Source organism: Electrona antarctica, assembly GCF_951216825.1.
Source record: "Electrona antarctica genome assembly, chromosome: 17".
Taxonomy (NCBI): Eukaryota; Metazoa; Chordata; class Actinopteri; order Myctophiformes; family Myctophidae; genus Electrona; species Electrona antarctica.
This window is the reverse complement of record NC_136798.1, coordinates 38,792,446-38,816,188: the sequence shown is the minus strand read 5'-3', so window position 1 is coordinate 38,816,188 and position 23,743 is coordinate 38,792,446. Positions and strand designations below refer to the sequence as shown.

At 43.6% G+C, this 23,743-nt stretch overlaps 1 protein-coding gene across 1 annotated transcript in view; it reads left to right on the top strand.

Moving 5' to 3' along the window:
- LOC306941107 (ankyrin repeat and SOCS box protein 2-like) overlaps positions 1–23,743 on the top strand; it is a gene marked incomplete at its 3' end in the record, with an annotated part of 38,540 nt that overhangs the window by 13,884 nt on the left and 913 nt on the right. Inside the window, exons 5-15 of the mRNA XM_079526422.1 lie at positions 539–1,097; positions 1,888–2,041; positions 2,179–2,330; positions 4,100–4,215; positions 8,475–8,840; positions 14,802–14,971; positions 15,409–15,564; positions 16,029–16,274; positions 17,166–17,337; positions 17,779–18,337; positions 21,471–21,624. Of these exons, the coding sequence (XP_079382548.1) occupies positions 539–1,097; positions 1,888–2,041; positions 2,179–2,330; positions 4,100–4,215; positions 8,475–8,840; positions 14,802–14,971; positions 15,409–15,564; positions 16,029–16,274; positions 17,166–17,337; positions 17,779–18,337; positions 21,471–21,624 (2,804 nt within the window). The remainder of the gene's footprint in view (positions 1–538; positions 1,098–1,887; positions 2,042–2,178; positions 2,331–4,099; positions 4,216–8,474; positions 8,841–14,801; positions 14,972–15,408; positions 15,565–16,028; positions 16,275–17,165; positions 17,338–17,778; positions 18,338–21,470; positions 21,625–23,743) is intronic.

Genomic DNA, 23,743 nt, shown 5'->3' with positions numbered 1-23,743 from the left:
CTGCTGGTTTTATATCATACCAGGACCTCCAAGCTGATAGTTCTTTATATCCTACCAGGGCCTCTAGTACTACAGGTTTTATCAGATAGAAAACCAGCAGTATTAGAGATCCTGGTAGGAACCAAAGTGAGGTCTATCCTAGGACTAGATGTCTATCCTACCAGGTGTTCTATTAGTACTAGAGGTTATATCATAGGTTATTGGACAGATGGGCAGACGGCCGGGCAGACAGACAGTGTTCTACTGTGTGTTCAGGTGCTGATATTAACGGTGCTGCAGCTGACGGTGCAACGCCGCTCTATGAAGCGTGTAAGAAGGGTCATGTGTCCATCGTAGAGGTGCTCCTGTCTCTCAAAGCAGACGTCAACAGATCCTCCAAGTCTGGTCTTCTGGCCATCCATGTGGCTGTGCAGAAAGCTCACACATGGTCAGAACACTTCTCTGTTTACAATCACTTACCATCTACAATGAAGGTGCTTAACAGCAATGTAAAACACCAGTCTCTCTGTGTTTTAACGTCTACTTTTCGTTCCTTCAGCATCGTGACCCTGCTGATTCCCGTCACGTGCCGGAACAGAATCATGATAAGCGGTATCAGTCCGCTACACATCGCCGCAGAGCGCAACCGCAATAACATCATGGAACTTCTCCTGGAGGCGGGATTCGACCCCGACTGCCAGCTTTCTGCAGAGCGACGCAAGAAATACGAGGACAACCGCAGCACGGCGCTCTACTTCTCCGTCTACAACAGCAACCTGGAAGCCGCTGAGATGCTGCTTGAGGCTGGAGCCAACCCCAACCTGGACCTGTTCAACCCCCTGCTGGTTGCTGTCAGGAGAGGTTCTATGGAGATGGCGTCCCTCCTCATGAAGTACGGAGCTGACGTGAATGCCTCCATCTCCACCCAGCCCTCTGCGTTTCCCTCTGCGGTGCTCCTTAGCATGGACGACCTCATCATGCTCAAACTGCTGCTGGACCACGGCTGCAACGCTCACTCCTGTTTCACCTGTGTTTACGGCAGCAAGCCTCATCCCCCACAAACACACAGTGAAGAGCAGAGGAACCGGAACCGTGATGCCCCATGGAGCTGTCTCCAGGTGAGACATGGTAAAAAAATGGTTTTCAATTGTTAGCAAGGTAATAATAATCCAAGGTTCAAGGTTACCTTATTTTGACCCTTGCCATACCTCCGTGGCAAATGATCCAACACGTGCATCGGAACTATATCCAGGTAAATAATCGTGCTGATTGTTGCTAAGAGACAGGGCAAGCTGCACACTGTGCACAGCTGTTATTCATGCATTCAATCCGATCATTGAGTGGGTGCATGGGGCCTGGCTCTCAGGACAAAGAACAGTGCTGAGTGATCATCATGACGTATACGGGACGCTCGTCTGTAAGGTGTGTTTTCTGACAGGCTATCACAAGAACGTTCTTACGTTGGTGGGTAATTTGAAAAGCGCGTAGCTACCTTAATCAGTCTTCTCTGTGAGGTGGTGAGAAGACATTCACTGCTATATTATGTCAGTGTGTGTGTGTCAATTTAACAAAGGTACAGACGATCAGAAATCAGCAGAGAGTGAGCGATGTTTGCGCTACTCTATGCCGAATTAAAGTGGACTCGGACCCAGACTTTTTTTTTCTCCCTGGAAATAAAAACGTATGGGTTTCCGAGGCTAGGCATGCAGTGACGTGCTCCTCAACCTGAGTCACAGAGGGATACGTATACAGTTGAGTGTCATTAGCGTAACAGTGATAGCAGAGCTTGTAAGGTGAAATGCCCCCACCATACATTCTTGTCCTTTTTCGCCTCACATTGTGTTTTCTAGCTATCTAGTTGTGTGTTTATTCTATCCTGTCTAGTTGTGTGTTTTCTATCCTGTGTAGTTCTGCGACGCTGTGTCCAAGCCGTCCATCAGTCACTTGGTGGGACCTCTCATTTCTCTGCTGTTAAACTACGTCAGCCACGTCAGGCTGTGTTCCAGACTGATGGAACATCTGGTCTCTTCTCCACTCTGGACCGAAATCAAGATCAAAGCAGGTAAGTTTATTATCTGATCTTTTTGGAGAACTAGTTACAATATCATATTATATACTCTGTGTGTGTGTGTGTGTGTGTGTGTGTGTGTGTGTGCGTGCGTGCGTGCGTGCGTGCGTGCGTGCGTGCGTGTGTTACAGTGCCTCCTCATCCTCTCATGCAGCTGTGCAGACTGAGGATCAGACATCTGGTTGGTGCTGGCAGGTTAAAGCTCCTCAGGGATTTAGATCTTCCTTCCAGACTCATCAAGTTTCTCTGCTATGAAGTGGACTGTTCACTGGACCTGGACACTTAAACAGACCGATGGATTAAACCACTGGTTACTCAAAGATCTCTGCCCACTGGAACGTCTGGGGAAATCATTATCTGATGTATGGGTCATGTGATATGACCTGATGAAGAACCACATCAGGATCAAAACGTTGTCAGCTAAATAAATATGTTTTTGTATAGCGGATTTGAATGTTATCAACCCATATAAAACAGTATGTTACTTATAAAGCCTGAGACGTTGTTGTTGGTCACTTCGTCCGACTATTACCAACCCTAACCCTAAATTTAACCCTAACCTCAGTCTTAAACGGCCACGTAAGTCAGTTTCACAATGTTTTCACTTCGGCGGCAGTATAATTTCACTTCCGTGTTTCCTAATTCTAGCCAGTAGGCTCCAGTAGAGCCTACTTGCTCCATTGTATGGTCTTCTTGATGAGTAACCTACTGGCGATTATGGGTTGATAGCATTTGAAGTGGGTGTTTTGTATCTGCTTTGGTGTGCGGGCTCTACCCTTTTTCAACATTTAACTTTATTGTCCAAACTAATATTTAATAAACATATTTGTTTATATCTGTGTAGGAGGATAAGACCCGGATACATTTCTACTTGCAAAAAATAGATTTCAACCTTACTACTACTTTGTACTACTAGGACTTATGTTAAAAAAATATGTAAAAAAAATAATAATAATAATAAATTAATAATTTACATTAGGTGGATATCTTTCACAATAATACATGATACATGTTCTAGACATTCTAATGATCACACAAATATATGTATTAGATGCATTTTAGTTACTTTTATCAGGGTTAAAGATTAAAGGTCATAGGTCAATTTTGATTAGAAATTGCACTGAGTCCAGAGATTTTGAAGTTGTGTAAATTTGTGCCTCTGTGGGGGGTATTTATATGCAAATATCATGACCAATGGCATTGCAAGACTAAACAATGAACATCAATGATGATGTTTAGGTAAAAAAAATAAAAAAAATAAGTGATTAATTAAAATAAAAATGTTACTGAGAAGCATCGTTGGGTCTTACAGAACTGTTTTTTTTTTCTCATAGCAATGCAGGTCTGTTTTCCATATTAAGGTTGTCTTCTAATTGCATGCTGGGAAGAGTAATATCATATGTAGCAGAGCCTGAACACCAACATTCTAATATGATGTACATTTTCAGTCAATATGTGAATGAGAATAGGGACGAAAGGTGATTTAAAGAAACAAAAGGTGGAAAATGGAATCTTCAGGAGTACTGTAGCAGCAGAAAAAGTGTTTTGCAAAAATACCTGGCTATTTTTGGCGGAGGTGTTTGGAGGAGATTGTTTCCTGCTGATTGGTCCAGTGGCTATCACCAAAACAGCCAATCTACAAGCTTGTAGATCTGCTATTTTCAAAAGATGTGTACACTTTGAAACCTGAAATGGGACTTTTATGCATAATGAATGAGTACATTTACTGTTGATACTTTAAGTACAATTTGATGCCAATACTTTTGTACTTTCACTCAAGTAAAAGGTGAATACAGAACTTTCATGTGTAACTTGAGTGTGAGTATATTTCTCTAATATTGTGATATTGGTTACTTAAGTTCAAAACGTGCGTACTTCTTCCACCACTGGAAAACAATCCAATCAGCTGGGGTCGTTTGGGCACGGGGCAGTATGTGGCCACAGGGCATATCAGGTTATGAGTGGCGGGGCACAGCGGCAGCCTGCATGGCCTTCGTGAAATCACTGCCCAGCTGGTTCCGTGCATGTGTGCTGTGGGAGGGCCAAACGCAGATCAGGTATCTGCGAAGTCACATGTGTCGGCCTAAGAATAGTCACAAACAGAGACCGTCACCACGTCTGACACAGAAGAGAAGAGAGATTATAAAACCACAACCTTCAGTATACACGTAAGAACATCTAACGTAAATACTGTGGTTATAGTTATGAATAGCATGGTTAACATTGATAATGTGGTTCGTTTTAGCCAGGGTGCTTTAGGGAAGATTTGAACTGAGTGAACACTAGTGAGTGGGATATATGGGTGTGGGTTCGGACCATGTCTAGCCCCGTTTGTAGCCTCATATCTACTCTCCGAGGAGAGGTTTCGTAGCAGGATATCCCTGCATGCACAGGTGGAAATGGGGTCGAGCCGTCCACAAACGGTGGCGAAAACCCCTTTCGCAGCGTAAACGTACGGCACGTACATTTTTATTAACCCGTTTAGGCCTGACATCGAAATTTAAAATATGTCTTCTAAATCCTCACAATATTCTGTTCAATATTTCATGTCAAGGACCCCAAAAATGATATGTAATTGGCCACCGACCCCCATCTGAAAATATGTTATTCCAGGAACCCCTCAGAAGCAAAGATTTGAGTTAAAAACATTTGCTCTGAAAGAATATATATTCAAAGATTTGTGCCGCATTTTCACGATTTTTCAAAAATAGCAGACCTACAAGCTCGTAGCGCGCCACTCGGTGGCGCGCTATGAGCTTGTAGATCTGCTATTTTTCATCAGCTAAAGCACAACATAATGCTTAAAGCACCAAAATGGGTTCCCGCCATAGAGTATATAAAAGGATAGAGACTGAACTGGCGCGAAGCTCCGCCCCCCCAGCTATTCATGTCAGTGGAAGTTGCTCAGTGGTGTTTTGAAGCACCCAGAAGACTTATATATCCTGCCACGAAAGCTCATCTCGGAGCTAAAGCGTAGCAGCGTATATAGATATTGAGGTTCCAAACGGAGCTAGACCATGTCATGGGTTACAGCAGGGGTGTTATGCTTTTCATTTCCTTGTAGGAATTCAGGAGAGCTTTGTACTGCCTGCGGGCAGCAACCAGATATATACATAATGCAGATAGCATGTATATAAAACATTATACAGCATGCATCACATGTTTTCGATCACGTTAAAATGGAAATGGGAAAAATATTTTTTTGTAATGTCTCACTGACAAAGTTCGAATTAAACCATTCATTCATTAATTCATTCATAATGTGATGTCATAAGGCTGATGGGCAACAAAAAGACCAGCCTTGCTGCTTAATTCTGGTTCAATGAGTATGCCGGGAGTTGCACCACTTTATTAGGTACAGGCAGACATGCGCGACAAGTTGAGCCAGCTGGTCGCAAGCCAGCATCTACCATATGTCCGTTCCTTCGGTTTTCTGGAATTGTAGTTTTTTTGACTATTATTTGTAGAAGTGAGGATCAGAGGAATGTATAGACTACCCAACATGAAAATATATGCACGTGCAAAATAAAATATTAATAATATATTATATATATAATATGTTATCCAGTAACATGAAAACATTAGTGCATCATCTTGACAAAATATGAAAACATCATTACATTATGAATAGCATTAACCACATGAACCCCTGCTATGCCTATAGTCTGGGGGTAATAATGAGCCAACAATATCTGATCTACTGTGACACGTGAGCTGGACTATTTTTGGTAAAGAGCTTTGGTGTTGACAGAAAAAAGCAGGCCTAGAATTGTTTTTTTACTGAGAATGGAGGGTTTAAGTAGGCTACAACAGGGGTTCTCAACCCGTGGGTCGCGACCCCTCAGGGGGTCGCCAAATTATTTTAGGGGGTCCCCAAATTATTTTAAAAAAAAAAAGAAGAAAAAAAAAAGATTATTTTTTTAATTTTATTTTCACGATTTTTCAAAAATAGCAGACCTACAAGCTCGTAGCTTGTAGATCTGCTATTTTTCAATAGCTAAATTATAACAATGCTTAAAACACCAAAAGGGGTTCCCGCCCAAAATGGTTTAAGGTTATTGTAGCAGTCAATTTATATTGGGGGTCGGGAGGGGGCGGGGCGGGGGTCCCGAGACATTGCCAAAGCATTTCCGGGGGTCCCCGGCCAAAAACGTTGAGAACCCCTGGGCTACAACATGACCAATAATAGTAGAAGGGTGCAATTTATGACAATAAAGCTAATATTATGTTTTGTATGTGATTATGTGAAACTGGAGAGGAGAGAGGTTAAAAACCTTTTTTTTCTGCTATTCTTTTCACCTAAGCTATTCAGATGGGGGTTAACATGTAGTACAAAGTACTCAGGCCATTAAAGATGTTTACATTTATTGAAATACGAGTGCAAGTGTTGTGTTTGTTCTGGATTATCTGTCTTGCATTTGGAGTGCTGGATAGCCACGGCACCAGCCTTACTCATCAGTGCTGGATCACTGAAGAAATTAAACTACCAAGTGAAAAACCAGCCCAGTAATGTGAACACAGGATGTATTGTATACGATCTGTCCCATTGGCTAGTGCCTATCACTGCCAGGTGATAGTTCAACAATGAACGCGATGCGTCGTTCTTCACGCTAGTGCACTCGCATCAGCTCCGTCAACTTGTCGCATCGGGGCCTTCTTTCTGTTTTTTCCCCATATAATGGGAGTGGGTGGAAGGAACGTCCGACCACTTGTCGTGTGTGTGTGTGTGTGTGTGTGTGTGCACGTACCTTATCCCCTACCTTATGCCCAGTCACCTTAATGTGAATAGTCACTGTAAACACAGTTTTCAGAAGGTGGCAGCTTGCCCGCTTCCTTAATTTCCCTATAGAGGCTACTGTAGCATCATTTGATTGGCTCAGCAGCAGATTTGAACTGGAAACTCGTGTGAAGGGTAAAAACTTGCTGCTGAACCAATCAAACAAATAAAGCTATTGGAAAAATGAACTGGAACAGGAACAGCTAGGTATGCCACCTTGTGAAAAATAAGACTACAGTTATGCAAATATCCTATAGTCAAACCCAAATATGACTGGGATCCTGGATAAAAAGCTGGGCAGACTCCCTGATGAAGAAGGTTCAGATTTAATATGAATTGTATTTATTTTCTGCCTCCTCTGCTTCCTCCGTCATAATGTCTGCCAAAATATGTGACAACAATCGTGTATAGACATCACGTTTCCGAACGTAAATCATTGCTTGTTTGTTTATTATAGCGGAGTTCAACCGAGCGGTATTAGGTCACGTATTTAAGGACCTGGCTCCAAGTTCATGTGAAGTCCACAAGATGAGTTTTTGGCAGGTCACCAATTTCACTGTAACACCGCCATGCTGGAGGACAGATGACGGAGGAGGCAGAAATGTGAGCATTGGAGCTTCCTTTTCACCTCTCTGTGTCTGAAATTCGGTACGGGGGGGGGGGGGGGGGGGGGGGGCAGCAGCAGTATAGGAGCAGTATAGGTCAGGTGAAGAGGGAAGGGGTGGGGTAGAGTCAAGGGGCCAGTGAGGCGCTCTAACGTTGAAGCACTGGGCCCTAGTGGTAAGAGGAAGGACTGCAGGCGGACCCGTGGATTCATGACGAGGAAACCCCGTGCAGCTGGGCTTTAACATTGAGCGCTCGGTTGCACTTCCGCATTTGACCACCAAAATGTGGTGGTCAAATGCGGAAGTAGACGTTCTGAGACGGTCCTTCCGGGTGCTTCAAAACGCCACTGAGCAACTTCCACTGACATGAATAGCGTCTATCTTTTTATATACTCTATAGAAGAGGGGTGGTGGGGAGAGGGGAGGGGTCTGGGAAGGTCAGGTGTGGGAAGTTGTGTGTGTGTGTGTGTGAGAGAGATGAGGTCCATAGGGGGGTTTGTGTGGTGAGTAGAGGGTAGCCTGGAATCAATACCATTTTCGGGTTTCAATTCAGATCCGGTCGGAGTGGAAATAACGTGTGGCCGGAACAAACGACCAGAACCACTGGCGCCGTGCACCGCCAAAATTACTCCCCCTAGTTTAAAGCGTTGTTCAGTTTGGTATAACAGTTTAGTTTAGTTTGTTATAACGATGTTTGTTATAACTTGTAGCGCTTGTGGTATAATCAGGAATATCTCATTGTTCTTGTGGTTCTTGTGGTTGTCAGCCCTGAGATTGGGAGGTTGTGCCAAAGACAATGACCTCCCAATGAAAATGGGAACTAATGCTCCTCCCTGCTGTATACGCTTGTGCGATAATACTAGCATCACGCCCAGCGCACCCTCTGGACGTGATGCTAGTACAGTATGTGTACATAGTGACTGGGTGATGCATACATCAGTATGCCTCACGCAGCTCACGCTACAGAAACAGGAGATGGGCTTCTGGCCTATGGGGTCAACATGACTCGGGACGGCTATACTTACTTGTTGTTTTCCCTTATCAGCATCGTCATGGAGACAGCTGACCTTTCTGTGCCAGGAGCCCCCGGTCCATCGTTGGGGTTTGAGGACTATTCTGTCTACACCAACCTGTCCGACGAGGAGCTGATCCAGATAGCCATCGAACGCAGCCTCTTCAGTGAAGACCACAATACAACTCCATCCACGGGTACCAGACAGACTCCATGTCCGCCCAATGCAGAAGTCTCTCGGCGCAGCACGCCTGCACACCTTCACAGCACCAGCACTCAACCAGGAAGCCAACGTATTGACAGCAGCAGCACTAAGCCCAGCCCCCTACAACAACCCAGTGTCACCACCACCGCTCTCTACAGTTCTCCCAATCCTCCGACTACAAAGCGGGTTCAGCGGTACGTGCCAGACAGACAGACAGACAGACAGACAGACAGACAGACAGACAGACAGACATGCTGACTATAACTCCCGGGCCATGTGACAGGAAGACGTTTAACATGCAGGTGAGTAATGTCACGACGCGTTATGGAAGACAATTGGTGGCGTGTCGCAACCCTAATGGATTCTTTTTACACAGAAACAATCGACAAAATATCACTAACAAATCAATAAACATCAACACATCAGTAACACATCAATAACAATGCACAGAAGTAACACAGCAGTGCATCATGTATATGAAACTGTGCAAATTATGTAGGAGGGAGGGAGGGCGGGACACTATTGAGTCCCACCGATTTTCGAGACCCATAACATTCGTAAACCTTTACCCGTTCAGAAAACAAAACAAAACAATGTTGCTTTTTGAGCATGTTTAGAAAATATGATTTATTTGTGCAAAGGACAATTCCTTCCATTTCTATTTGGCTTCGGACTGGTCCAGTGCTCAGGCCCTAATAAACAATAATACAATAAAATAAACCTAAATAAGAAGAAGACTTTGAAAAACATATGGATTTCAACAATCAAACCCTAGTCAAACACACAGACTTCATTATTTTTCTGGCCATAGGTCTCTTTAAGCCTCTCCAATTGATCCAAAATGCTGCAGCTCGCTTGGTCTGGACCAGCCAAAAATCTTGTGTCCCCACTTAATCTGCTCCCGGTTGCTGCCCGCACAGAGTACAAAACTCTGATGCTGGCCTTCAAAGCAACCAAAGGTATGTCACCCCCATATCTTCAAAGTCTGATCGGAGCCTATATACAAGATTTTTCTGGTAACGCCCTTTGTCCAAAAGGAAAGGAGACACCATACCACTGTGACTGAATGGCGGCAGCAGGCTGGCGTGGGGGAGCCAGCTCCTCCAGCCGTACTAAACCTGAAGTCTATCGAACCACTGATAATAAGGTGATTGTGGAGGATGAACTTTTAAACTTCCTTGTTATTAAAATGCGAACTCTGAATCATGACGACATTGTTTTATTGGCCGCAAACAATTTCAACTCCGAGTGGATCGAAGCCTCGAAGAAGCTGCTGTTTGAGTTGTGCCCTCAAACAACGCAGCGATGTGTTGCACACAAAGGGGCTCAGAGGGATGCTAACAATATCAAAGCGTGCCTGAAGCTGTTAAATGAATGTGGGGAGAATATTCCAAGATTTGTATCCCACTATCTGGATGATCTCCCCCCGGTCTCATACGATCACATCGATGTCTCCGCGTTACTGGGACGGATGGAACAGCTGAACAAGGACATGTGTTGTGTAAAAATGACGCTTGAAGCCCAGACGGATGCATGTGAAGGCTTACGGGCAACAACCATGGCTATTGACGACCGGTTGACAGCAATTGAGAGGCCCCCTGGCGTGGACCTAGGGGCTGGGAGTGAGCCGCCAGGCAAGAGAGCGAGGACAGCGGCCGTGAGCGCTGATCAGGAGGCGGTGGCTGGTGGAGGCTTCGGCAACGCTACGGGTTCAGCGTCCACACCAGTGACACCACATACACTAAAGTCTCCTACATGGTCTCGTGTCGTGAAGGAAGGACGCCGACGCAGGGCGACACCTGAGCACAAGTCTGCACCGCGACAACGGGGTGGGCTAGCCCCACAGCCACAGCAACGGGAGAGGAAGAAGACTGGCATTGTGGGCACAGGCACAGTGAGCGCCAACATCCAAGTTGTGAACACGAAAATGGTGAGTGTGTTTGCCACTAAGTTTGCCCCTCAGCTGGAAGCTAACACGCTAACTATCTATCTCAATGAGAAACTTGGCCGAGAAGTAACCTGTCGGAAGATTGACTCGGCACAAAGTCGGTTTAGTTCATTTCACATCACTGCCGAATGCAAGGATGTGTCAGAAATGTATGACCCAGAGCTGTGGCCAGCGGGCACTTATGTCCGACGCTACTATGAGCCAAGACGGCCCATTAGTGGGTCGCATGCCGGAGTCAACATAGCTACTACGGTAGTCGCTCCTGTACAACTGGGGAATCATTCATCTGCGGATGGACATGACGGCAGTCATAACCCCAAATAGAAATATGCGGGTGGTGTCATATAACACGCGTGGCCTACGTGTGGGGCACAGTGACGGGGACAAAGCAAGGCGGATCGTTGTTGACAAACTTTTGGAGGAATGCGACATTTTGTGCTTACAAGAGACATGGTTACCTAAACAAGACCTGGAAAGACTTAACTCATTACATTCATATTTTCATGGGGCTGGAGAGTCCACCACTGATCTTCGGGATAAAATAGTGCAAGGTAGAATCCCGGGTGGTGTAGCAATTCTCTGGCACAGTAAATATGATTCGGTGGTTACAGTGATAAGATTGGAGGTTGACTGGGCCATTGGTATAGAGATAAAATATGACAATAGATATTTTATTATTTTAAATGTATACACACCTTACGAGTCATATCAAAATGAAGATGAATTTCGCAACAGATTGGCATTTATTAATGCTTTCATTAAGGATAATACTACAACCTGTGTCTATGTAATGGGGGACTTGAATTCTGATATATCAGATAAGAAATCCCTGTTTGGTAAATGTTTACTGCACTTTTGTAATGATAATAATCTAATCTTGTCAAGTAAATCTCTACTACCTGAGAAAAGCTACACATACATCAGTGAAGCATGGCATACTGTGTCATGGTTAGATCACTGTATATGCACAGCGGACGCCCATGCTTCTCTTGACAACATTAATATCTGCTATGAGTTGGCCACTTCTGACCATATTCCATAGGCTGGATTGGTTAAAACTGAGTGAGAATGATATTGATCACTATACCTTGCTTACTGACCAAGCTTTAGCCTCTGTTGTAATACCAAGAGATGCAATGCTCTGCAGAGACACCAACTGTAAAAATGAGCAACATGCTAGAGACTTATGCCTTACTTATGATATTATTGTTGATGTCTTAAATGCTTCTAGCAAGTCCTTATGTAAGAGTAAGAAAAAGGTGCACACCATAAAACCGGGATGGAATGAGCATGTGACTGAGCTACATACTGCTGCTAGATGTGCTTTTAAAGTATGGGCAGATTCAGGTAGGCCCAGGCAGGGGACCCTATTTGAACATAAACAAGCCACAAATGGTAAATATAAATATGCGGTCCGCTTCATTAAAAAAAATGAGGATAAAATGAGGGCAGACTCTCTGGCCAGAAAGCTGCGCAACAACAGCTGCTTTGATTTCTGGCAAGAGGTCAAGGTGCTAAACAACAGTAAAACACCCTTACCGTCCTCCATTGATGGAGTGAGTGGATCAGTTAATATTGCTGAATTGTGGCGACAACACTATCATGATCTGTTCAACTGTATTAAAAGTGAAGCATTTGAGGTTGATATGGTTGACTCCACTGAGAACCTGGCAGTTAGATCGGAGGACGTATACAATACGATATTGAGTCTAGAACATAATAAATCATGCGGCCCGGATCACATCTCAGCTGAACATTTAAAATATGCCAGTCTTAAACTTTCCCCTTACTGGGTTCCTGTACCATGGTGTTTTACCAGTTTCCATGTTATCTGTGCTGCTCATACCTGTCATAAAAGATAAAGCTGGGAAAATTAATAATATGGATAACTACAGACCTATTGCTTTAGCTAGCATACTGTCCAAAGTGCTGGAGAAGATCCTGTTGAACAGACTGGAAAAGTATATAACCACAGCTGACAACCAGTTTGGTTTTAAAAGAAAACACGGAACAGATATGTGTATCTTTGCGTTAAAGGACATTATAGCAAAATATAGGAGTCATAACTCCACTATGTTTTTATGTTTTATTGATGCTTCCAAGGCTTTTGATAGACTTAACCATTTTAAGTTATTTGTTAAATTGAGCCAAAGAGGGGTACCCAAGTACATTATCAGGATTTTAGCCTTTTGGTATTCACATCAGCTGATGCAGGTGAAGTGGGGCAATACTGCATCGGAACCATTTCATGTTGGGAATGGGGTCAGACAGGGGGGGATTTTATCTCCTTTTTTATTTAATTTGTACATGGATGATCTATCTTGTAACCTGAACCTCTGTAAAACTGGCTGTGTTATTGGTAATACTGTTGTGAACCATCTTATGTACGCGGACGATTTGGTTATCATTTCCCCGTACAGTGCAGGCTTACAGCAGCTTTTGAGGATTTGTTCCCAGTATGGTGTGGACTTTAATATTAAGTATAATGCCAAGAAGAGTAGCATCCTGTTTGTGCGAAGTAAAGAGGATAAAAAGGCAGTTTTTCCTAACTTTATTCTCAGTGATAACATTCTCCTGGTCTGCAGTGAGATTAAGTACCTTGGGCACTATATCTCTGATGACCTCACAGATGATAAAGACATTCATAGACAAAGGTGCAAACTGTATGCCCAGGCAAACATTTTAATGAGGAAATTTCATAATTGCTCTTCAGATGTCAAGGTATCACTGTTTAAAGCTTTCTGTACACCGTTGTATACTGCTCACCTGTGGAGTAACTACAAGATGAGTAGCATGCAGAAACTTAAGGTTGCATATAATGATGCATTACGTTTACTAATGAGGGTACCAAGATGGCACAGTGCCAGTCAGCTATTTGTGAACTTGGGGGTGCCTACCTGTCAAGCCCTTCTGAGAAACCTAATGTACAAATTCATGTGTCGACTAGAGGAGTCTGACAACTGTGTCATCAGGTTGTTAACCAACCCTGTGAAGAGCTCTAATAGGTACTCTTCCATGATTTGGAGACATTGGCGTAACTGCCTCTACAGGCTGTGAGCTTATGTACTGTGTATGTATATATGTATATTTTATTTTTTCTATTTCTTTAATTTGTTTTATTATTTACTGTCCTTTGTTCCTCTGTATGTGTTCTGGACCGTGAGTCTGCAATAAAGATTGAATTGAATACAAACCTCCCGCACCTTCCTCAGATCATCCACCGCAGGGAAGCTGGAAGAATATCCACGAAAAACGCTGGGACAACACTCCACACATCCCAAACTATTCTCCCTTCTGGCTCCAAAACTATGGTTGCACTTCCCATTGCAATCAGAACTGCAGACTCACTCCCAATCTTCCACCGTAGGCTGAATTAGGGATGTGCCGATGAGACATTTTGGCAGATATCGATATCCGATATAATGAATTGCTGTTCTAATAATTTTGTCCATTCTGAAAAATACATTTAACAGGGTATCTGCACTGCAGGCTTAGGCAAGTCAGATTTAACTTAAAATACCTTTATATTTAATATTGTGAGCTTGTAGATCTGTTCAAGCTGTTACTTTGGGCTTGTTTATTTGTAAAGACAGACTGATTAATCGGACCGATTCATTAATCGGTCTGATTGATTAATCGAACCGATACCGATTAATCTAAAAACAACTAAAATCGTGTTTGCCGATTAATCTCCCATCACTAGTCTGAATACCCACCTCTTCAGACTCCTAGCCTCGACGACCTTACAGCCGTATGCAAAGGCTCAACTTAATTTAGAATATAATTTAGATAGCATGTTATGTAGACATATAGCACTCTATAGTGTATACACATATAGTTTCATATTCCACTGTTAGACGGATGTTAGGTTCTTAGCTTACATATGATTCTTGATGAATATTTGTATGTATTTGAAGTATTACCATGTGTTATTCCTGCTTACTGTAAATCGCTCTGGATTAAGAGTGTCTGCTAAATGCCTAAATTGTAAATTGTATATGTCCCTATACTGTTTGGGGTATGAACAGCTGCAATACCACTGGGTGACCTGAAGTGGCACCGTTGAGCAGCCTACAGGCCCAATCACACTGAGCACTAACAAGTATAAAACTGTACCGCACAGTACAGAGTACAATACAGTACAGTAACTGTCCCAATAAAAGTTGCACCGCTCAGTTCACACGGGTATGATTTGTTTCTCTTCTAGGGTGGAGGATCCTCTGTTTGTTGCCATAAGAGCGGGCGATGTTAACAGAGTCAGAAAGCTAGTTAACGTCCCAGGATGGAAGCAGGTGTCCAGTATAAACCCTGATTGGCTGGCCATCCACCAGGCAGCCGCCTATGGCCAGGAAGCCTGTCTCAGACTGCTGCTGTCAGGTAACCCAAATACTTGTTTACTTGTTGTCCCGCTGAAGAACACTTTGACAAGAGACGTGGTTCTTCTGGAAATGGGCTCTATGCACGCGGAATAACTCTTCCTACTTCCGGGCCGCTTATTTACTTCCTTCACAGGTGTTACCAATTAAGGTTCTGTTCCATTTAGTGTGCAGTGGTTCTCAAACTTTTTTCATTTCAAGGACCATAACTCTGAGACTGCACAAATGGAAACAAATGGACCTGTACACTCTCAGAGTTACCCACCCGTACGGGGCCATTTTGAACCCACTCAAGGACACTTTGACACCCACTGGTGTAGCAGAGTGTTTCCAGTGAGCCAACACGAACAATAGCAACACCCTGAATCTGTTTGACCAGAATGGAACAGAGCCTTGCGTGTGTGCATTATTAGTTTGTGTCTTGTTTATTTCTTCCAGCCCAGCCTGGCATGGTGAACAAGAAAGCAGAGAAGGAACAGACAGCGTTGATGCTAGCGGTCGATAATGAGCACGTAGACTGTGTCCGCCTGCTGCTGGAGAGTGGAGCTAATCCTGAAATTGTGAATGAGGATCGAGAGACTCCGCTCTATAAAGGTATAGAAAACACCACAGGTGGTGCTGCAGTTTGTCCTCTAGTACTGTTGGTTTTCTATTTTACAATCCCCCGTATTGCTGGTTTTCTTTTGGGCCATGATTATTGCTGCATGGTTTTCTGTCCAACCATGATGCCTTGAGCTGGTTTTGAATCCTATAGCCTACCAGGATACCATTATACTACTGTTTGTATACAACCAATATGTTCATGTACTGGACTGCCAAGGGACTAGGTAGACCTGGAGCAAAAAAATTATGCAATTAACTAGCTGGTTTGCAGGAACCACTTGCAGACTATGGTCGAAAACCACTGGTGAATCTTCCTTTACTTCATCTGTATACACCTTATCACCCTCTTAAGATCAACATTACTCTGCATATCAATTAAGTAGCAGAAATTGTCAGCCCACCTCAGTCAACCGTAGCTATGGCATAAGTTACCAAACAGTGTGTGTTCTCCCCAGCATGTGAGAGGAACAATGCGAAGCTGGTGGCCACATTGATAAGCCACGGCGCAGAACTCAACACTCCGTGTATCCTGGGATTCAGAGCACTGCATGAAGCTGTCGTCCAGAACAACGTGGAGATCTGTGAGCTCTTGGTGAAAGCCGGAGCCAAACTCAGTCCGGTCAACAACTACGGCATGACTCCTCTGTGCGAAGCTGCCCAGAGTGGGAAGTTAGAAACGCTACGCTTCCTTGTCACACACGGTAGGTGATAATGACCCCCTAGTATGGCTGCTTTCTAATATCCTAGCAGAACCTCTACTACTGCTGGTTTCTCATCCCAATACAGGACCTATACTGCTTGTTTTCAATCCTACCAGCAGGTCTTCTAAGATGACTAAAAGGTTTATATCTGACCAAAATTTAAATTGCATTCACCCTTGTATTCTACAGTTTAGCTTTTGAATAGACAGACAATAGTCCCGCGGACCATTAGGAATATATCTAGTTTAATGTGTCCATATTTGTATATTATGTTTGTATTTTATTTTTTGGTTCGATGTAGGTAATGGGTATGTTTATAACCGTGTCCTTTGTTCCACAACGTGTCTGAGCTGAGCTGTCTGTTTTGTTTTTTGTTTGTTTTGTTTTTGTTTATTTTTTCCTGTCTTGTCTTTTGTCATAAAATGGAAAAATTAATAAAAATATTATTGAAAAAAAAAGAAGAAAGATATCTAGTGACTATTGAATAGGTTTAGAGCCGCCCCTTAACCCTATACTAAACCCACATTTTGTCACACCATCACCAACATAATATTAGTTACAACAATAGGCTACATGGGGGAAAAAAAGAAAAACAGATATCACATGGGACAAAATTGGTGAAAAATTTGGATATATATTTTTTTAATATTCCTTAAAAATAATACTAATGGAGCTGGGATGATCTTCTCCTTTCCTGGGAAATGTGAGAATGGTCCAGTGGGGGAATAAAAAGCCTGTCGTGGGAGTATGGGATTTTTTTGAATTTAACAAAGTTATAACAACATTATAAGCTTATAAGACTAATTATGTTTTATGTGCAGTGAAACGCATCTTCATCAATGTGCTGGTGTGTGGCTCCGATGTTAATGTTGTTGCATTCTAATGATCCAGGTGCTGACATAGACAAACAAGCATCCGATGAATCGACAGCCCTTTACGAAGCAGCAAAGAACGACCATGAAAACATCGTAGAGCTTCTTCTGTCGCTGGATGCTGACGCTAGCATACCAGGAAGGAGAGGCCTGTTGCCACTTCATATTGCTGCCCAGAAAGGAAGTTATAGGTGCGTACTACACTCACATGCGCAACTGCTGAATCGCCTTCGTGTTTGACCCCCACCCAGGGACGTGCATACATAGACATCAAAGGGGGCTTCAGCCCCTTCCCATTTACCCGTCTGTAAAACAACTGCCCTTTCCAGACCACGAATGCAGCATTTACTATGGTGTAAGAAATGCAAATGCCACTCCTTTCCATGCCATGCCGGAAGGCAGCATTCAGGAGAATTGCTTTTTTTCCGAAGTCTCCTGAACTTGAACGCAGCATTTTGCATTGAGCTGTAAGAGGACTGGGATTTGGACATGGAATCTCTGTGCTGAGAGTCGTACAAACACTAACACACCACCACCACGACTGCTACACTCAAAACACATTGCCAATTGTACACTTTCTCCAATGCTGATTTGTGTATCGCATCGTTGCTTTTGTCATTATTCATTTCCAGCATGGTGTCCATGCTGATGTCGGCCACCAGTAAAACGAGGGTCCGTCGAACCGGGATCAGTCCTCTCCACCTGGCGGCGGAAAACGACCACGACGACGTTCTGGAGCTCCTGATCTCGGCCGGCTTCGACCCCAACGCCCAGCTGTCGACGGAGTGGACGAAACTCTACGAGGACCGCCGCAGCACGGCACTCTACTCCTCCGTCTTCAACAACAACCTGGAAGCCATCACCATGCTGCTGGAGGCGGGAGCCAACCCCAACCTGGACTTCTTCTGCCCTCTGCTGGTGGCTGTGAGGCAGGGCTGCGTGCAGACGCTCAGACTGCTGTTGGAACACGGAGCCAACGTCAACGCCTACGTCCCCTTACATCGCACCAGCTTTCCGGCCTCCATCCTCTTCAGCTTGAAGCAGCTCCACGTGCTCAAGTTGTTGTTGGACAACGGCTGCGACGCCCGGTCCTGTTTCACCTGTGACTACGGCAGCGGGCCTCATCCGCCAATCAAAGTCACCCGCTTTGAGAGATTCGGGTCGGACGACACGCGCGACCATTATACCCAGGTAAGACCACGCGCGCGCCTGTGTGTGTGTGTGTGTGTGTGTGTGTGTGTGTGTTTTAAACATTCCAGAAAGTCCTTCATATCCACTCAAAGCTGTAGGGATATCTATCTATAAATTCACAGTCACGTACACTGTACATACGCGTGTACGTGCGTGTTTAATCCACGCAACTCGAGAACCGTTCGCCCCACCGTTCGCCCCACCGACTTCAAATTTGACGCACACGTTCCACACCGTCACAGGTAGTGCAGTGCCTGGTGCCGAGTCCGTTGGATAGCCGGTTGTCGAGAACCAGCACAACCGCCTCTGTCCGGGATCCGGACAATTGCTATAGACGAATAACAGTCTAAGTCCAAAATGTATTCTGACCCCTCCACGAAAAGGCCTAGTTGTCCTGACCCCTTATCCATCATTTATACATTATGGATAATTAGTGTGGACTTAGACTGTCATCGTCTATAGTAGGCCTACTCATTGATCACACCTGATCACCCCTAGATCTCCATATATGGAGCTGGCCTGTTCTGACATCACAATGATGTTCTGTCTGTCATTTGCATAGACTCCATATTTGAGCATGCCTGACAAAGAACTCCATATATGGACATAAAAGGGACACAGAATAAAATAAAACAGCGCACATCCTCCGACCTTGGTGCTGAGCCAAACTGTTAAACTAACAGATATCATGAAGAAAAGCAAAGGGCTCGCAACTCACTTTGTAATGCTCCAAATGCGACATATCTTGCCTGCCCAAAATGTAATTCCTATAGAAACTGTGAAACCGACCACGGACACCCAAAATCTCTGGACCCATACTTTTCCATACTGTGCACGTTTCCCCCCCACCCCCTTTTTAACTTTCTTTGACTGTAATGATTTCCTTTTTTTTTTTATAGTAGTGTATTTTTGTAAGTCTTTAAATGTTCTGATGAATTGAAAATGGAGGACCCTGATGTAAACAAGTCTTAGTGCTTTATTATGGTTTTATCCTCGTAGCAGTTTTTGTAAGGACTTGTGCTTTCGTTTGCAATGTACCCATTCTACAAACTGTGAATGCAATTTCAATCAATCAATCATACATACATTATAATTTGACGACTGCATGGATAATCCAACACTGTATAGCCTCCTTTTCAGACTCATGAAATGAAGGAAATTGACCCCATGTTTTGTATATTGTGTATATTTGAATCATTTACATATATTGCAAGACAGGGTGAAACATGACTGATATCACATACTACCATGATGGACAGGGATGACCCTGCCGCCCGCAACACCCATGATGCAATTCTATTGGCTGTTACCACTATAGCATGCATGGAGAACTGGCGGCCCGGGGGCCACATGCGGCCCCCACCTTCACTTAATGCGGCCCTCAGGTTAATATCAGAATACTGCTATAGTATTGATTTCAGCTGTTACAATTCCAAACGTGCAAACATGACCCGCTTTTGTATGTCCAATGTGTTTGGATTTAGTTCATAAAGTTAACATAACTATAACTAAATTAATTTGAAATTAAATAAAAAGGTTATTCTTCAGAATTCCAATAAAGAAAATGGCCAATTTTTTTTCTTCAGGATTTCAATTCAAATATAGCAAAAATAGCCGATCTGCAAGCTCAAAACGCGTCGCACCGCAGTAATATGCAATGTGGCCCTCTGGAGTGAGGGTGGAAATATAGTGGCCCATGGTCAAAGTTGCCCACCACTGCACTATAGACACCTAGCCGGCGTGGATACGTTATCCATTGTGCCACAATTTACAATTACAATTTTACAATTTAGGCATTTAGCAGACGCTCTTAATCCAGAGCGACTTACATTAGGCAGGAACAAAAGTATGGGAATACATCACATATATAGCCACTAGCCCAGTGGAATGCAGTACAGTTCAGTGCCCCAAAAAAGCTTTACATTTGCATGTCTGACATCTGACAAAGTCAACCACTTGAATTTGATGGGGCGCTTGGAACCTGTGTGGGATTGTATAGCATGGAGTGTACAATGCAGGGAAGGCAGATTTGCTCTCTCACACATGACTTGTGTGAGAGAGCAAATCCCTCAAAGCTGCAGGGATATCGTCTGTATGCAGAGTAAAAGCAAACTGCGAGCTAGCCAGGAGTCGAACCTAGAATCTTCTGATCCGTAGTCAGACGCGTTATCCATTGCGCCACTAGCCCACTGGAATGCAGTACAGTTCAGTGCCCCAAAAAAGCTTTACGTTTTCTGTCTGACATACTTTTCTGAAACCATATAATAACAATTGCACTCAATAACAGTGTCATAATCACGGGAAAGCATTTTAGGCTATCCCACATTGAGTACTCACCACGATACTGTACGATCACGGCAGGCAAACAGAGGTGTGGAATAGACACACAGATGCCAACCCCTATAAACATTATTGCAATTGTCAGTATGAATGCATCAGAACCAATACAGAATGAGTGGATTAACCAACCTCTTGACATTATTTCATACATCATGCAGGGCTGGACTGAGTCAAAAATCTTGCCCTGACATTTGGCCCAGACCAGCCCACCACAACCGGCAAGCAGATAGCAGATACATCATAATTAAATAATTAATTCATCAATCAATCAATCAATCAATCAATCATTTACCATTTGCTCTCACACATGACTTTGGACCATTTTCCTGCAACGGACTTTTAAGCATTCCAGAAAGTCCTTCATATCCACTCTGCAGCGATATTGTCAGTCTGTGGAGAGTTAAAGCAGGGTGGAAACAGTGAGAAACTATTTATCTGTTGTTCTATAGACTATAGAGCGTCGCAGTCACGCCCCCTTTCCGAACGACGAGGCACTGGAAATAATTCCTCATAATTTCTTTCCCATAGGCGTTTCAAAAAGTATTTACTTAAATATATTTAAGCCTTGGACAAAGCCAACAGCCGAGTTGACAAATCATGACAATAAACACATTTTTTGGGGCCGAACAAATAATTAGAAAGAAGAAAAAAGGGGCATGGTACAACACTTCTTTTAGTTTTTTTTTCTTTTTTTTCTTGGGGAATTATTTCCTGATGCCCTCGTCGTTCTGAAAGGGGGCGGGACTGCGACGCTCTATATAACAATGTCGTTTATTTGTCTGTGAATTTTCAGTTCTGTGAGATCATCTCCATGGACAGCATCAGCCGGTGGGCAGGGCCCATTATTGACGTTCTATTGGACTATGTGGGTCATGTGACTTTGTGCTCCAGGCTTCAGGAACACCTGAACAGCTACCCTGATTGGCAAGGCATCAAAGAGAAAGCAGGTAACTGTACAGGACTGTACAGTAGAGGCCCCTTTTCCACGGGGGTTGAACCGGTGCAGTTCTTTATTTCCTGTCTAATATTGAACCAGTTCAGAGTGTTTCCACAGAGACCCCTTTTCCACCAGTTGGTTCCCAATGGGAAACGGTTCAGTTATTTTTGTTCTTAGTACATGAGCCAGAGCTCCAAAATTGGAATGTTAATTATGAATAATAAGTGGGCAAAACTATACCTGTATTACATTGTTTATAGGATCAATATAAGTAAATTAATATATGATAACCCTTCCACAGTAGTAGCTTTTTCATATTTTCTATTTTTTGCATATTTTCCTATATAATGCCTCATTTGCATATTTAAAAATGTAAAATAAATTATTGTCTTCAATAAGTAATCAACTTGGGAATCTTCATGGTGATAACAATCATGGTTTTGCCCACTCTAATTACCGTTCCAATTTTGGAGCTCTGGCTCATGGACTAAGAACCAAAAAGAACTGATACGGTTCCCATTGGGAACCAACCGGTGGGTAGGGTGACCAGATCCAAACTGTTCATTTGAGGGACAGAAGTATCGCTTGTGTGGGACAAGTGGGTCCCCCCATCCCACTTGTCCCACACAAGAGATACTGGAGTACCGGGTTAGCAACTTACTACTTGAGTTGCTATTAAATGCCTTGATGTCATATTCGCCACATTCGTCACATTTTGTTTTAAAATCATGCTTTATGTTTATTTGTATGCTATTTTAACAGGCTTAAAAACACATCTTGCAGGAAGAGACAATGAGAGAGCTTTACAACAGAATGCCAACTATTAGGGGACTAACTATTAGGGCATTTGAACACTGATGCCACACTGTGGGACAGACAGGGTCTCAATGTGAACACTGATGCCTGTCAGTCACAATGTGGGACAGGGTCTCAATTTGAACACTGATGCCTGTCAGTCACAATGTGAGACAGGGTCTCAATGTGAACACTGATGCCTGTCAGTCACAATGTGGGACAGTGTCTCAATTTGAACACTGATGCCTGTCAGTCACAATGTGGGACAGGGTCTCAATTTGAACACTGATGCCTGTCAGTCACAATGTGGGACAGGGTCTCAATTTGAACACTGATGCCTGTCAGTCACAATGTGGGACAGGGTCTCAATTTGAACACTGATGCCTGTCAGTCACAATGTGAGACAGGGTCTCAATGTGAACACTGATGCCTGTCAGTCACAATGTGGGACAGGGTCTCAATTTGTGGGACGCCTGAAAAGTCTTGGAAATGAGGGACTGTCCCACGCAAAGAGGGACATCTGGTCACCCTACCGGTGGGAAAGGGATCTGAGTGAAAAAGAATTGGTTTAGAACCCTGAAAGTTGTTTTGGTACTTGAACCAAAAAAATGTTCCGCCGGTTCTTTTGGTGGAAAAAGGGGCCACAGTATGTCCCCTCATGAGAACTGATAATAATGCTATTAAACATAATATAATGCTGGAAGCTTCACATTAACGGCGCGTCAAAGCATCAATGCAAAAGGTGAATCTATCTGTTGAATCTAGTAAATGTAGATCGCAGCTGCTGCTGTTCACTAGACTAGAGCGATATGTGCCACATGGCAGCCTAATTCGTAGGAAGAGCCTCTACAATTACAATCACTCGCTGTCTGAATTCTCAAATTATTTTCAAGCAGTTTGGTTTGTCACAATGTCAAATGTGCTATGTTATGATATGATATACAGTAGGATACTTGGATGTCTATAGGTCGGATACCAAATGTATATGAAAAATCACACCCGTGTGAACTGAGTGGTGTAAGGTCTTATATAGACTGATCAGCTGTGGTCTGACGTAATGTCTGACGTAATGAAATCACACCCGTGTGAACTGGGTGACCATAGCAACCATGCTCATTTTTGAGTGGTGTAAACCACTCCTACAACTGGCTTTGTTAGTGCAGAAAACATGAGCATGGTTGCTATGTTCACCCTGTTCACCCGGGTGTGATTTCATTACAACTGGCTTTGTTAGTGCAGAAAACATGAGCATGGTTGCTATGTTCACCCTGTTCACCCGGGTGTGATTTAATTACGTCAGACATGATTTCATTACGTCAGACAGGCTATATTAC